This window comes from Nerophis lumbriciformis, linkage group LG26 (assembly GCF_033978685.3).
Source record: "Nerophis lumbriciformis linkage group LG26, RoL_Nlum_v2.1, whole genome shotgun sequence".
In the NCBI taxonomy this organism is placed as follows: Eukaryota; Metazoa; Chordata; class Actinopteri; order Syngnathiformes; family Syngnathidae; genus Nerophis; species Nerophis lumbriciformis.
The window spans coordinates 22563825-22580000 of record NC_084573.2 but is presented as its reverse complement, the minus strand read 5'-3'; the positions used below and the strand labels follow the sequence as shown (position 1 = coordinate 22580000).

The following is a 16176-nucleotide window of genomic DNA, read 5'->3' as shown; positions in this document are numbered from 1 at the left end:
GCAACAATACATATACATAATGATAACTTGAAATACAAAAAAAAGCAGAGGGGAAGAAAGAGAAGCCAACTATATTAAACTTGTAGATTGTTATAGTAACAATAGGTTAAACTTTGTCAGTGTGCCCTGTGTTACCCAGTTTCCCGTAGGGCAACAACGTTAATATATGTTTGATGAATTGTGAATATATGCATGAGTGTATGCGTGTATATGTACTTGTATATGTACAGTATGTGTATATGAATATTTGTACTGTGAATGTATATGTACAGTATGTATATATGTCTGTACAGTGAATGTATATGTACAGTATGTGTATATGTATGTTTGTACAGTGAATGTATATGTACAGTATGTGTATATGTATGTTTGTACAGTGAATGTATATGTACAGAATGTGTATATGTATGTTTGTACAGTGAATGTATATGTACAGTATGTGTATATGTATGTTTGTACAGTGAGTGTGCATGTGGATGTACGAACTTTGAGTGTGTAGGTACAGTATGTACTGTATTTGTGTATGTATGTGGGAGCGTAGGTACCTATGTGTGCATGTGTATATGTATGAATAATTGTGTGTATGTGAGTATATATGTGTATTTGTATGTACAATATATTTGACTCCCAGTATGTGCGGAAGCCAGAGTACGGCCCCAGCCACCCAGAGAGAAATCTAATTTATTAAATATTCAGTATTTCTTTTTCAGTCACATTGGTTAATTTTTTTTGCTAAAAAGTTACTGAATAGATTTCAACCCACTGAATCTCATTCTTATTGTTATGGATAAACTAATATTGTCCCTGAATCGTATCGGCAACTTCATATTCTGAATGGAATCATTGTTAAAACGAATCTTTACTACAGTTTGTGTACGTGGTGCACTGTGCTTGACTTCTTTCTGTGTCACTGTCCATATTTCCCATCCCCTTCCCGTCTCATGTTTGCCAACATTTCTTCTATCTCTGTGAACAGAACGGTTTTACTCCGGTTTTCCTTATGTTGACAGCACATTTTGGATCGGATTGAATTATGTTTACTGTAAAAGTGGATTTCATTGCGTTACCTTATCTGGACTTACTTGTAGCAGGCTGCGAATGACCAAATATTTTGTATATTGAGAGAGGATGATCTCCCGTAAGGTGATGCACAGCGCACACAAAGTACATTTGCAGCCAGTCATATCATGTTCTTTTTGTCACTTAAAAAGTACAGAGGACATGACGTCGGTGTCCTCAATGATAGTTACGGCCATAATCGGGTGTATACAAATACTCATTTAAACATTATTTACCACCACTGCTACTCTAAAGGCCGCCAGTGTTTGTAGGCTGTGTTTATTTGGAGTTGGGAAACGTTCTTGCTAATGATAAATACACAGAGCCTCAGTTTAATTGTTCTTTTGCACACATTGCGTGTTGGTGCAAGGAATTTTCACAGTCAACAGTGAAGGGGCTTTTCTTTGTCAACATAGCTCTGCTATTTTGGAATAATATTGCTGAGCAATTAGTGAAGGTGTACTTTTGTAAATCACTTGTTTTAGGCATAAAACATCAGATTGTGGACTTTTTTTTTAGCCATCGTGTTCATGTTTTGCCGTGTTTATTGCATTTAAGTTGTTTTGCTTGATCGAGGAGGTCATATTGGAAGTAAAAGACAAACGATGTTCATATGTTCTTAATATTCAGTGTTTTATTGTTCATAATTAATATTGTAAATCCCACATTCTTATTTTCATGTATATTCTGGGTGTTTTATTCAGTCAAAAAACTGTAAACTTCTATTCTGTTTTTTGAGGTGGTCTGTCATATCATTGTTAGCATTATAACAGTCATTGTGTGACTTTTCAAAAAATATATTGAAATTAAAAATATTTATATGTGTGTATTTGTATATGTGTGTATATATGCATGCAGTATATATGTGTGTGTATATGTGTGTGTGTGTGTGTGTATGTATGTCACGAAGTGGTGGTGACAAACCCCAAGATGCAGAGATGGCAGGCTCGGTGCAGGAAAACATGGTTTTAATGTCCAAAAAATGCTTGTAAAACACGAACCAGGAGGCAGGAAACGGCAAACAGGAACAAAGGAAATAGCTCACATCATACAAGAAACAGGGAGAACTGGAGACAGCAAGCAGTCCACAGCATACAGCACACAATACTCCAGCCCTGACTGGAGGGCAAGGCAGGTATAAATAGCAGCCGACTGATTGACACCAGGTGTGGCCAGGTGCCAATCAGCCGCAGCTGAGGGGAAACAGCGCTAAGGGAGGCAAGCAGGAAACTGAACAAAAATAAGAGTGCTGACAGGAAATAAAACACAAACTGAGGGAAAACTAAAACATAACCAAACTGTCAGTGACAAGCCTGACAATGTGTATATATATATATATATATATATATATATATATATATGTATGTGTATGTATGTATATATGTGTGTAAATGTGTGTATATTTATGTGTGTGTGTGTGTGTATATGTTTGTGTATATATATTTATACATACATATATATGTATATATATATATATATGTGTGTGTGTATTTGTATATGTCTGTACAAACCCCGTTTCCATATGAGTTGGGAAATTGTGTTAGATGTAAATATAAACGGAATACAATGATTTGCAAATCATTTTCAACCCATATTCAGTTGAATATGCTACAAAGACAACATATCTGATGTTCAAACTGATAAACTTTTTTTTTTGTTGCAAATAATCATTAACTTTAGAATTTGATGCCAGCAACACGTGACAAAGAAGTTGGGAAAGGTGGCAATAAATACTGATAAAGTTGAGGAATGCTCTTCAAACACTTATTTGGAACATCCCACAGGGGAACAGGCAAATTGGGAACAGGTGGGTGACATGATTGGGTATAAAAACAGCTTCCCAAAAAATGCTCAGTCTTTCACAAGAAAGGATGGGGCGAGGTACACCCCTTTGTCCACAACTGCGTGAGCAAATAGTCAAACAGTTTAAGAACAACGTTTCTCAAAGCGCAATTGCAAGAAATTTAGGGATTTCAACATCTACGGTCCATAATATCATCAAAAGGTTCAGAGAATCTGGAGAAATCACTCCACGTAAGCGGCATGGCCGGAAACCAACATTGAATGGCCGTGACCTTCGATCCCTCAGACGGCACTGTATCAAAAACCGACATCAATCTCTAAAGGATATCTCCACATGGGCTCAGGAACACTTCAGAAAACCACTGTCACTAAATACAGTTTGTCGCTACATCTGTAAGTGCAAGTTAAAGCTCTACTATGCAAAGCGAAAGCCATTCATCGACAACATCCAGAAACGCTGCCGGCTTCTCTGGGCCTGAGATCATCTAAGATGGATTCATGCAAAGTGGAAAAGTGTTCTGTGGTCTGACGAGTCCACATTTCAAATTGTTTTTGGAAATATTCGACATCGTGTCATCCGGACCAAAGGGGAAGCGAACCATCCAGACTGTTATCGACGCAAAGTTCAAAAGCCAGCATCTGTGATGGTATGGGGGTGCATTAGTGCCCAAGGCATGGGTAACTTACACATCTGTGAAGGCACCATTAATGCTGAAAGGTACATACAGGTTTTGGAACAACATATGCTGCCATCTAAGCGCCGTCTTTTTCATGGACGCCCCTGCTTATTTCAGCAAGACAATGCCAAGCCACATTCAGCACGTGTTACAACAGCGTGGCTTCAAAAAAAAAGAGTGCGGGTACTTTCCTGGCCCGCCTGCAGTCCAGACCTGTCTCCCGTCGAAAATGTGTGCCGCATTATGAAGCGTAAAATACGACAGCGGAGACCCCGGACTGTTGAACGACTGAAGCTCTACATAAAACAAGAATGGGAAAGAATTCCACTTTCAAAGCTTCAACAATTAGTTTCCTCTGTTCCCAATCGTTTATTGAGTGTTGTTAAAAGAAAAGGTGATGTAACGCAGTGGTGAACATGCCCTTTCCCAACTACTTTGGCACGTGTTGCAGCCATGAAATTCTAAGTTAATTATTATTTGCAAAAAAAAAAAAAGTTCATGAGTTTGAACATCAAATATGTTGTCTTTGTAGCATATTCAACTGAATATGGGTTGAAAAGGATTTGCAAATCATCGTATTCCGTTTATATTTACATCTAACACAATTTCCCAACTCATAAGGAAATGGGGTTTGTATATATATGTGTGTGTGTGTGTGTGTATATGTATATATATATGTGTATATATGTGTATATATATATGTATATATGTATTTATGTGTGTATATATATATATAAAATATGTGTGTATGTATATATATATATGTGTGTATAATAATATGTATATATATATGTGTATATATATATATATATGTATATATGTATTTATGTGTGTATATATATATATACGTGTGTATGTATGTATGTATATGTGTGTAAATGTGTATATATGTATGTGTATATATGTTTGTGTGTATATAAATGTGTGTATATGTATGTATACATGTACATATGTATGTGTATATGTATGTACTGTGTGTGTGTATATATATATACAGTATATTTGTATGTGTGTTGTCAAAATTAACGAGTTAACTCATGTGATTAATCCCAAAACATTATCGCATGAATCATGTACACACTTAAATTAATCATGTAATCTTATTTACCGCTAAATGGCCAGTGATCTGATCAATGGATACATCAGTACCAACATGAGAGCATTTTACCCCAAAATACACCCTGAAAGAACTTTCGATAAAACAGTTACCAAGTTTTGTGCAAATAAATGACATGCATCCGAGTAAAACATTTAAAACTGTCCTTGGATGACATTGTGACAATAAAATTGCATTTGTGCACATATATTGGGGCCTTTTCTTAAGCTAAATAAAATAATGCAAGCGAGTAATCACCTGTGGTTAATCATGATTAATACAAATTACAAAATGTGATTAATCTGATTTAAAAAAAATAATCATTTGACAGCTCTAGTATGTGTGTGTGTGTGTGTGTGTGTGTGTGTGTGTGTGTGTGTGTGTGTGTGTGTGTGTGTGTGTGTGTATATATATATATATATATATATATATATATATATCAAAAAATCTCCTGATGATTGAGGGAACCCCTCATGAAACAGGCCTGTAGAGATGAAGTAGTCTTGTGATTTTTTTTCCCACACATACATATATTGCGCTCTACTACGGTATCGAGCACTATTTTTTGGATAACCTTATTAAGACATATATATATATATATATATATATATATATATATATATATATATATATATATATATATATATATATATATATATATATATATATATTACGTTAACTTTGACAGCACTAACAGTGATTAAAATAAGCTTGCTGAAGTCAATACAGTATGGGTGTGATTTCTTTTTTTTTTTTTGTTCTAAATTTTCCTCTCTGACAAACACTCTTTGCTCTCTGGATGGTGCTTTCCCAGCCAAGAACAGCACATGCGCCTCCAGTCCGTGCTCCAACGGTGGAACCTGCGTGGGAGGAGGAGACACCTTTTCTTGTATCTGCAAAGAGGGCTGGGAAGGTCCCACCTGCGGCCAAAGTACGTTTTTCTATCGGGCCAGCCAAAAGCTCTTTTTGGCACTTTTGAGTACTCAGTACATCACGTGTGTAGTTCTATCGCTAAATCAAGGTCAAACTTGCATGGTAAAACGTGTGACGGGATGCGAGGATTTTCACGCAATATCCCCTGTGCTTCTTTAACAGATATCAACGACTGCAACCCTCATCCATGGTGCGTATCGCTTCCTGCCTCACACTGTAGTCCGACCTCCCGCACCCTTCCTCCCTCCTGCACCACACTTCACACGGGCTCGCAAAGGGGGGGTTGCAGGGACTCCCGAAAAGGAGTGGAAGTTGTCCTTAAATCAAGCCTCAAAGGGGAATCTCGCGGGGCAGGGAATTGAATGGGACAGGGAGAGGTGGAGTAATGGCAACTACCCTGTGGTGAATGCGGGGGGGTGCATAAGTCCTTTTTCTTTCTGGATGCTGGGTTGGATGAGGGGAGGCAGTGGACACGCCTATTAGCATCTGAAAGGTGGAAGCTTGTATTGATGAGTTGAATTGAGCTTTGTAACCCCCCCCCCTTCCCAACACACACACACACACACACACATTGTGCTTTGTTGCAGCTGGAAAGGATGTGTTTTATTTTTACGCCCCCTCATCTAATCATCTTTTATGTCTCCCTGTCCCTCAGCTATAACGGCGGTATCTGCGTGGACGGAGTCAACTGGTTCCGCTGCGAGTGCGCCCCCGGGTTCGCCGGTCCCGACTGCAGGATCAGTGAGTACCGACGTGGGGCTTGCCTCATTATGCAACACACTCAGCCGCGCGCTTCAAACACAAAAACGCCGACATGCAAGAGCCAAGACGACGCCGCCCTCTCGACCTCTTTTTTTTTTTTTCCTTCCGTCCTTAAACGTCTCGCTGGGGTCATAGGTCACCCCTCCTCTGTACTCACACCGTCACACAAACGCCCACAGGAGACAAATTAACCAGTGACCCTGAAATTCTTCTTCTTCTCGCCTTTGTTTTGGTCTGAAAGTCTTCACCTTTTCTGTCCGGCTTAAATTTGAGCTTTCTGTTTGCGGGAATCTCAGATGACAATGGCCGCCCGTCTTAGGAAAGGACAAGTTATTTATAGGGGGTGCACAAATTTTTTTTTAAATAAAAAACAATTCTTATTCATCCCGTTTCTTTTATTTATTTATTTTTTTAATATATTTTTTCAATCAATCCAACAAAATAATATACAATAATAATACAATTCCAATTCCAAAACCCAGCAACATTCAGAATACCAACCAACAGAGCAATTGAGAGGACACACAAACATGACACAAAACAATCTAAAAGTAGTTAAACAAAAATGAATAATATCAACCAGTATCGTGCGGTGAGGTTCATCACTGGTGAGGCACTGACTTCATCACAGTCAGATTTACAAACATATGAACCCTAAAGAGTATCTTATTCACCATTTGATTGGCAGCAGTTAACGGGTTATGTTTAAAAGCTCATACCAGCATTCTTCCCTGCTTGGCACTCAGCATCAAGGGTTGGAATTGGGGGTTAAATCACCAAAAATTATTCCCGGGCGCGGCGCCGCTGCTGCCCACTGCTCCCCTCACCTCCCAGGGTGTGATCAAGGGGATGGGTCAAATGCAGAGGACAAATTTCACCACACCTAGTGTGTGTGTGACAATCATTGGTACTTTAACTTAACTTTACACATACAAACTGTAGCACACAAAAAAGCACATTTAATAAAAAAAACTTTATTATGGTCTTACCTTTACTTATAAATGAAGTCCATGCGCCGCTCCCTCTGAACAAAAGCATCGATAACTTGTTTATAGAAGTCTTTTTTCTACAGTTTTAAAAGTCTCTCTGTCTCGATGGAGATCTTCCTTTAATTATTACCTCCTGCTTCGATTGAAAGTCCAGTTTAGAAAACTGTTTTATTTTAGATATGTAATCCTCCATGTTAAAAGCCCAGGCGAGAGGAATAAATAAACGATCGCTAACTGTTGCTGCTTGTTGTCACTTATTCTGCAGCCGAGTAGTCACAAAAATGATCGCTGGGATCACTAGCGCCCTCTACCACCATGAGGCGGGATGACTGCGAGCCTCAGCCAGTGCGTCTTCGCAGCCGTTTTATGATTGCTCAGCACAAGAAATATGTTACACACATACAGTTGTTGACAAAATACACTGTACATTATATACCTCAGCTAACTAAACTATGGAAATGTATAATATAATTCATAAAGCAATACGGTCTCACTGCACAGCAGGCCAGCAGTTAGCCGAGTCATTGCGCAATCCATGGTGAGGTTCAACTGGCTGCTGATCACCGCAAGTCTATTCTCAGTATTTGAACGGGAAATGTGAAAATTCAGCGATTTTGAATAAAAATGATCTAAAACTGGTGAAGTTAAATGGAAAATAACTTTATAGTATAATCACTGGATACATATAACAATTTAATTTTTGTTTTTCTTTTTATATTTGTTTTCTTTCCATGATGGCACGTGAGGCCCCGCCTCACCTGCCTCCCCTGACTGCACGTCACTGATATCAACAGTAAAGGGTTGTACAGTATACCAGTATTAGTATAGTACCGCAATACTAATGAATCATATTCGATACTATACCGCTTCTGAAAAGTACCGGCCCCGCAACCCGGTCGTCATCACATTGTGTCATTGTTGGTTTACAAGCAGAGGAGCATGTTCGGCAGTGCACAATCACAGAGTACTTACAAACAGACACAGTGTGTAGACAGAAAAGGGAGAACGGCGCATTTTGGCTTAAAAACTAAAGATAAAGGTGAAGTTATAACACTGAAACACCCGCCAGAAGAGGTGCTTTAAGACATGGCTCGCGAGCTCGCGGCTAAAGTCCAGCCCCAGTCGGCAGTGTTTTAGCTACTTCTAAATCACTAATCCTCGCCTCCATGGCGACAAATAAAGTAAGTTTCTTACAAGTATCATCCCTGCAGGACAAGGAATAGCTAAACATGCTTCACTACACACCGTAGCTCACCGGCGTCAAAATGTAAACAAACACCATTGCTGGATCTACACCTAACATCCACTGTAATGATACCAAGTACAGTAGCGTATCTAGTCGATACTAATATGATTACGCCAATATTTTTTGGCATCACAACTTCTTTTTCTTTCTTTTTTTTAAATGTATATTAAGTTTATACACTCAGGAAATATGTCCCTGGACACATGAGGACTTTGAATATGACTAATGTATGATCCTGTAACTACTTGGTATCGGATTGATACCCAAATTAGTGGTATCATCCAAAACTAATGTAAAGTATCAAACATCAGAAGAATAAGTGATTATTACATTTTAACAGAAGTGTAGATGGAACATGTTAAAAGAGAAAGTAAGCAGATATTAACAGTAAATTAACAAGTAGATTAATAATTCATTTTCTACCACTTGTCATTAATAATTTTGACAAAATAATAGAATGATAAATGACACAATATGTTACTGCATATGTCAGCAGCTAAATTAGGAGCCTTTGCTTGCTTACTTACTACTAAAAGACAAGTTGTCTTGTATGTTCACTATTTTATTTAAGGACAAACTTGCAATAAGAAACATGTTTACGGCGTGGCGCAGTGGAAGAATGGCCGTGCGCGACCCGAGGGTCCCTGGTTCAATCCCCACCTAGTACCAACCTCGTCATGTCCGTTGTGTCCTTGGGCAAGACACTTCACCCCTTGCTCCTGATGGCTGCTGGTTAGCGCCTTGCATGGCAGCTCCCGCCATCAGTGTGTGAATGTGTGTGTGAATGGGTAAATGTGGAAGTAGTGTCAAAGCGCTTTGAGTACCTTGAAGGTAGAAAAGCGCTATACAAGTACAACCCATTTATCATTTGTCATTATAATATACCCTAAGATTTTTTGTTAAAATAAAGCCAATATTGCAATTTTTTGTGGTCCCCTCTATTTAGAAAAGTACCGAAAAGTATCAAAATAATTTTGGTACCGGTACAACACTACAACAGTATCAATATTAAGAAGAATTCCAACATAGCAGTGATTAGAAATCCCTCATTAACATTATCATCACAGCCATTTATAAAAAATAAAATAAAAACATTAAAAAAATAAAAAAGAACAATAATGTCACAGTGGCTTACACTTGCATCGCATCTCATAGGTTTGTGTCCAATATTTTCCACAAAGATAAAATAAGTCATGTTTTAGGTTAATTTAATAGTTAAAACATATTTAAATAATGGATCCCATATTCCAATACGAGACTCATTATTATCTGAACTAAATGCATTTTTTTCTGCTGACATTATCTCCATAGCTTGTGTATACCAGTCAGTATGAGTTGGACTATCAACATCTATCCATTTTTTTTAAATTACCGTTTTTGTTATGATGCATATTGAAAGAAATGCATTTTTACTTTTTGATGACACGTGACTAAATTGATGCAGATCACCCGTTTCTAACTCGATTCCTAATTTTCAACAATTGTTAAAAAAAAACATATTTTTGGACTATAGAGCGTGTATACAAGCCGCACCCACTAAATTTTAGAAGATACAAATATTTTTCCATTTATATTAGATGATTAGCTGGTATGTGCTCAAAATGTGTACACTGAAATCTGTTGACCATTTTTTCAATAAGTAAACAACAAACACATAATACAGTAGTACTGTCCAGGAGTATTTCAACTTACAAGCCTAATAGAAAAGCAAACGTTTATATAAGATATGTTGGATAAAAACCTTTCCAATAGAAAGTATAGTAAGTGCAACTATGGTAGTTTTATGAAGTAATGTGTTAATAATGTATAGCATCTACCTTGGAGAGTGGACTTCTATCTCCTCTCAGCTTCTTCTCTGTCAAACACACCATCAGCAGCTTCACTATATTTTCATGGTTAAATGTCTGCCATTTAGATATTATTTTAACTTACTTGGCTGACATTAGGCCCATTCTGCTTCAGTCCGGTGCAAACTAGCAGTGATACACCAAATGATTTCTCTTTTTATTTCTTCCTTCCCATGGTTGGACAACAAAGTTATGTCGTTCTCTAGCTATAAGCTAATGCTAGCGAGTAAGACCAGAAGCTTTGGTTGTATCTTACAGGGTTCACTGTGACATTTGCCTGAGATAGCTCTTATTTTTAAACACTCTTCACTCGGGGTACTTTTAAGTTGAGGTACCACTGTATGCAATATTTAAATAAGGCTTTCCTTGGAAGAATAAACTTGAAATATTTTTAGACTTCTTAAGAGCCATATTTTTTGTTATTTAAGTGTTTAAATGTTAAAGGTTTTAGAGCGTTTCTTAATTATAATAGCTAGCTAGTGGCTAGTGTACTAATCCCTAGTTAGCTATTTTTTTATTAAAAAATAAAACATGGTTAAAAGATGTCAGTGTGTGTATTAGTACGTTTTGAGCACATTCAACAATACTGTGAGGACCATGGTAACTTCGGTCACTGTAATCGTGAATATTGTGAAATGTTCAGGTTACAAACCCCGTTTCCATATGAGTTGGGAAATTGTGTTAGATGTAAATATAAACAGAATACAATGATTTGCAAATCATTTTTAACCCATATTCAGTTGAATATGCTACAAAGACAACATATTTGATGTTCAAACTGATAAACCTTTTTTTTTTGCAAATAATCATTAACTTTAGAATTTGATGCCAGCAACACGTGACAAAGAAGTTGGGAAAGGTGGCAATAAATACTGATAAAGTTGAGGAATGCTCATCAAACACTTATTTAGAACATCCCACAGGTGAACAGGCAAATTGGGAACAGGTGGGTGCCATGATTGGGTATGAAAGTGGATTCCATGAAATGCTCAGTCATTCACAAACAAGGATGGGGCGAGGGTCACCACTTTGTCAACAAATGCGTGAGCAAATTGTTGAACAGTTTAAGAAAAACCTTTCTCAACCAGCTATTGCAAGGAATTTAGGGATTTCACCATCTACGGTCCGTAATATCATCAAAGGGTTCAGAGAATCTGTAGAAATCACTGCACGTAAGCAGCTAAGCCTGTGACCTTCGATCCCTCAGGCTGTACTGCATCAACCAGCGACATCAGTGTGTAAAGGATATCACCACATGGGCTCAGGAACATTTCAGAAACCCACTGTCAGTAACTACAGTTGGTCGCTACATCTGTAAGTGCAAGTTAAAACTCTCCTATGCAAGGCGAAAACCGTTTATCAACAACACCCAGAAACACCGTCGGCTTCGCTGGGCCTGAGCTCATCTAAGATGGACTGATACAAAGTGGAAAAGTGTTCTGTGGTCTGACGAGTCCACATTTCAAATTGTTTTTGGAAACTGTGGACGTCGTGTCCTCCAGACCAAAGAGGAAAAGAACCATCCGGATTGTTATAGGCGCAAAGTTGAAAAACCAGCATCTGTGATGGTATGGGGGTGTATTAGTGCCTAAGACATGGGTAACTTACACATCTGTGAAGGCGCCATTAATGCTGAACGGTACATACGGGTTTTGGAGCAACATATGTTGCCATCCAAGCAACGTTACCATGGACGCCCCTGCTTATTTCAGCAAGACAATGCCAAGCCACGTGTTACATCAACGTGGCTTCATAGTAAGAGTGTGGGTACAAGACTGGCCTGCCTGTAGTCCAGACCTGTCTCCCATTGAAAATGTGTGGCGCATTATGAAGCCTAAAATACCCCAACGGAGACCCCCGGACTGTTGAACAACTTAAGCTGTACATCAAGCAAGAATGAGAAAGAATTCCACCTGAGAAGCTTAAAAAATGTGTCTTCTCAGTTCCCAAATGTTTACGGAGTGTTGTTAAAAGGAAAGGCCATGTAACACAGTGGTGAACATGCCCTTTCCCAACTATTTTGGCACGTGTTGCAGCCATGAAATTCAAAGTTAATTATTATTTGCAAAAAAAAAAAAAAGTTTATGAGTTTGAACATCAAATATCTTGTCTTTGTAGTGCATTAAATTGAATATGGGTTGAAAAGGATTTGCAAATCATTGTATTCCGTTTATATTTACATCTAACACAATTTCCCAACTCATTTGGAAACGGGGTTTGTACAATCCCTACTCATGAAACAAACATTCTGTCTAACTTTCTACATTTCTTTTAGACATCAACGAGTGCCAGTCATCACCCTGTGCCTACGGCGCCACCTGTGTGGACGAGATCAACGGCTTCCGCTGCGTTTGTCCACTTGGCAGAACTGGAGTCAGATGTCAAGAGTGTAAATACTTTTGTGTTGTTATCATTATAAATATTTCATTTTTCAAAGGTACTCATATTTAGAGCAGGTTTGTACTAAATTACAAATTTGGAATTTTCAAAATAATACATTTGAAGAATTTCAACTGTAATTAGGTTAATTGCATATTGAAATGCAATTAATTTAATCTTGTCAATTAATTAATTGCAATTAATCATGTCTTGTCAAATGCATATTCTACATATTTTTGGCGTAAATTAATCATTCCCCAGCAGACAAGTGTCTAAATGTACTATAAATATCAATAATACAATAGCATTGGCCACTTAAAGAGATCAAATCAATCCGAGCAGGCTGTTCAGTATCTTGTCCACTGATTGGCTTAGCCTCAGGCAGCATTATTATATTTGATTAAAAGAGTGTATGTCGATGTTATTTTGTATGTTTAGAGGGCTCTCACGTTGTTTTAAAATGTATTTAAAAGCTAGTTAACAGGTTGCCTATGCTCTAGCTTGGAAAATATTTGACTTATGATTCATTATTCCACACTTGCGGAAATGCCTTAATTTAATAGCAATAAACAAGAGTTTACCGTACAGCCAAGTAACAGGAAGAAAGTGTCACTTTGGCTCATTAAAAAAAAGTAAAAAAGTTTTTAAACACTAAAATTAAACAGAAATGGCCTCTATTTTGAAAAAAAAAGCATTAAAGCATATACCGTATTTTTCGGACTATAAGTCGCAGTTTTTTTCATAGTTTGGTCGGGGGTGCGACTTATACTCAGGAGCGACTTATGTGTGAAATTATTAACACATTAGCGTAAAATATCAAATAATATTATTTAGCTCATTCACGTAAGAGACTAGACGTATAAGATTTCATAGGATTTAGCGATTAGGAGTGACAGATTGTTTGGTAAACGTATAGCATGTTCTATATGTTATAGTTATTTGAATGACTCTTACCATAATATGTTACGTTAACATACCAGGCACCTTCTCAGTTGGTTATTTATGCCTCATATAATGTACACTTATTCAGCCTGTTGTTCACTATTCTTTATTTATTTTAAATTGCCTCTTAAATGTCTATTCTTGGTGTTGGGTTTTATCAAATAAATTTCCCCAAAAAATGTGACTTATACTCCAGTGCGACTTATATATGTTTTTTTCCTTCTTTATCATGCATTTTCGGCCAGTGCGACTTATACTCCGGTGCGACTTATACTCCGAAAAATACGGTTTATATTGTAAAGCATTCTGGGAAATTAAGTATATTTTCACCATTTTCCATTATTTGAAAGTGTAGCCCACCTATCGCCCAAATGCAGCTGGGATAGGCTCCAGCACCCCTCGCGACGGATGAAAGTTGATGAAAGTTGATAATACGTCAAATAAAATAATGTTTTGTAATTATTGTTTGTTGATTAAATAATGTGCTTCTATTAAAATATAATGTCAAGTATAGAGTAAAAAAAACTCCATGTATTATACTTAAAATATATAAGAAACTGAACATATAAAGATTACATGAGGTTTATATGAATATTTCTTAGTAATATGTAAAACAGTATGGAATATGCTGTAAAACATGCTTCTGGAATACGCTAAAATTATTAATTCATGGATTTTTTATTCTACTTTCTTCAATTTGAATTCTATTTCCTGTTTGAAAGCTTACTTCAAATTTATGAAATTTAATTGGAGTTTTGCATAGGCCTGATTAAGACATTATTAATATTATAATTTTATTAAGAATTATTATTACAATAGTGTAAGAATAGTAGTAATAATAATTATTATTGTTATTATAAATAATATTAATATTTTGTTGATTTATTTGAATCATACAATAATAACTATGATTAATGTATTTGTAGTATTATTATCATTATTATTATTATATTTGATGGCTGTTTTCCTGTATGTTAAGTCATAGGTATTGGGAAGTCTTGTCAGTACGTCGATCTGCAGTTTCCTCACGGCAGCCGCTGGGAGGAAGAGTGCAACAGCTGCCATTGCAGCAACGGAAAAGTGGACTGCACAAAGGTAGTGTTTGATTTCATGTCGTTTTTTTTAACATCTCAAATGTTATAACTAATATGAATGCAATGATTCGCCTTAGAACATGTTTTTTAATAACTTGGATACAATGCTGAAAATGGCCGCCACATCAACAAAAAAAAGTTTTTTTTACACCAATGAAGTATTAAGTTGAAATACAATATATCTGCGGGCCACTAAAAAGCATTGAAAGTCATTAAATTTGACAAAAAATTAAGGCCTTAATTGGCATCTAAAAGCATTAAATTTGATGTCCAGAGGCATTTAAAAAATGTAATGCAGTGAAATTACTCATGTTATTTGTTAATCACAAGTCTGCTAATAAAGGTATATATGTACAGTCGTGGTCAAAAGTTTACATACACTTGTAAAGAACATACTGTCAGTTTCCAATCATTTCTCCAACTCTTGTGTTTTTGTGATAGAGTGATTGGAGCACATACTTGTTTGTCACAAAAAAAAACATTCATGAAGTTTGGTTCTTTTATGAATTTATTATGGGTCTACTGAAAATGTGACCAAATCTGCTGGGTCAAAAGTATACATACAACAATGTTAATATTTGGTTACATGTCCCTTGGCAAGTTTTACTGCAATAAGGCGCTTTTGGTAGCCATCCACAAGCTTCTGGTTGAATTTTTGACCACTCCTCTTGACAAAATTGGTGCAGTTCAGCTAAATTTGTTGGTTTTCTGACATGGACTTGTTTCTTCAGCATTGTCCACATGTTCTCAATGGGGTTTGAGTCAGGACTTTGGGAACGCCAATCTAGAACCTTAATTTGGCCATTCCTTTACCACTTTTGATGTGTGTTTGGGGTCATTGTCCTGTTGGAACACCGAACTGCGCTCAAGACTCAACCTCCGGGCTGATGATTTTAGGTTGTACTGAAGAATTTGGAGGTAATCCTTCTTTTTCATTGTCCAATGTACTCTCTGTAAAGCACCAGTTCCATTGGCAGCAAAACAGGCCCAGAGCATAATACTACCACCACCATGCTTGACTGTAGGATGGTGATCCTGGGATTAAAGGCCCCCCCTTTTCTCCTCCAAACATATTGCTGTGTATTGTGGCCAAACAGCTCAATTTTTGTTTCATCTGACCACAGAAATTTCCTCCAGAAGGTCTTGTCTTTGTCCATGTGATCTGCAGCAAACTTTAGAGGAGCCTTAAGGTGTCGCTTCTGGAGCAAGAGCTTCCTTCTTGCATGGTAGCCTATCAGTCCATGGCGATGCAAAACAAGCTTGACTGTGGACACTGACACCTGTGTTCCAGCAGCTTCTAATTCATTGCAGACCTGCTTTTTGGTGGTTCTCGGTTCAGCAGCAGGTGA

At 37.2% G+C, this 16176-nt stretch overlaps 1 protein-coding gene across 2 annotated transcripts in view; it reads left to right on the top strand.

Annotated features, from left to right (window-relative positions):
• jag2b (jagged canonical Notch ligand 2b) overlaps positions 1–16176 on the top strand; it is a 158445-nt gene that overhangs the window by 131183 nt on the left and 11086 nt on the right. For both annotated transcript variants that reach the window (XM_061987176.2, XM_072916273.1), the window contains 5 exons: positions 5450–5566; positions 5731–5758; positions 6224–6309; positions 12688–12801; positions 14713–14828. In XM_061987176.2, coding sequence (XP_061843160.2) covers positions 5450–5566; positions 5731–5758; positions 6224–6309; positions 12688–12801; positions 14713–14828 — 461 coding nt within the window. The remainder of the gene's footprint in view (positions 1–5449; positions 5567–5730; positions 5759–6223; positions 6310–12687; positions 12802–14712; positions 14829–16176) is intronic.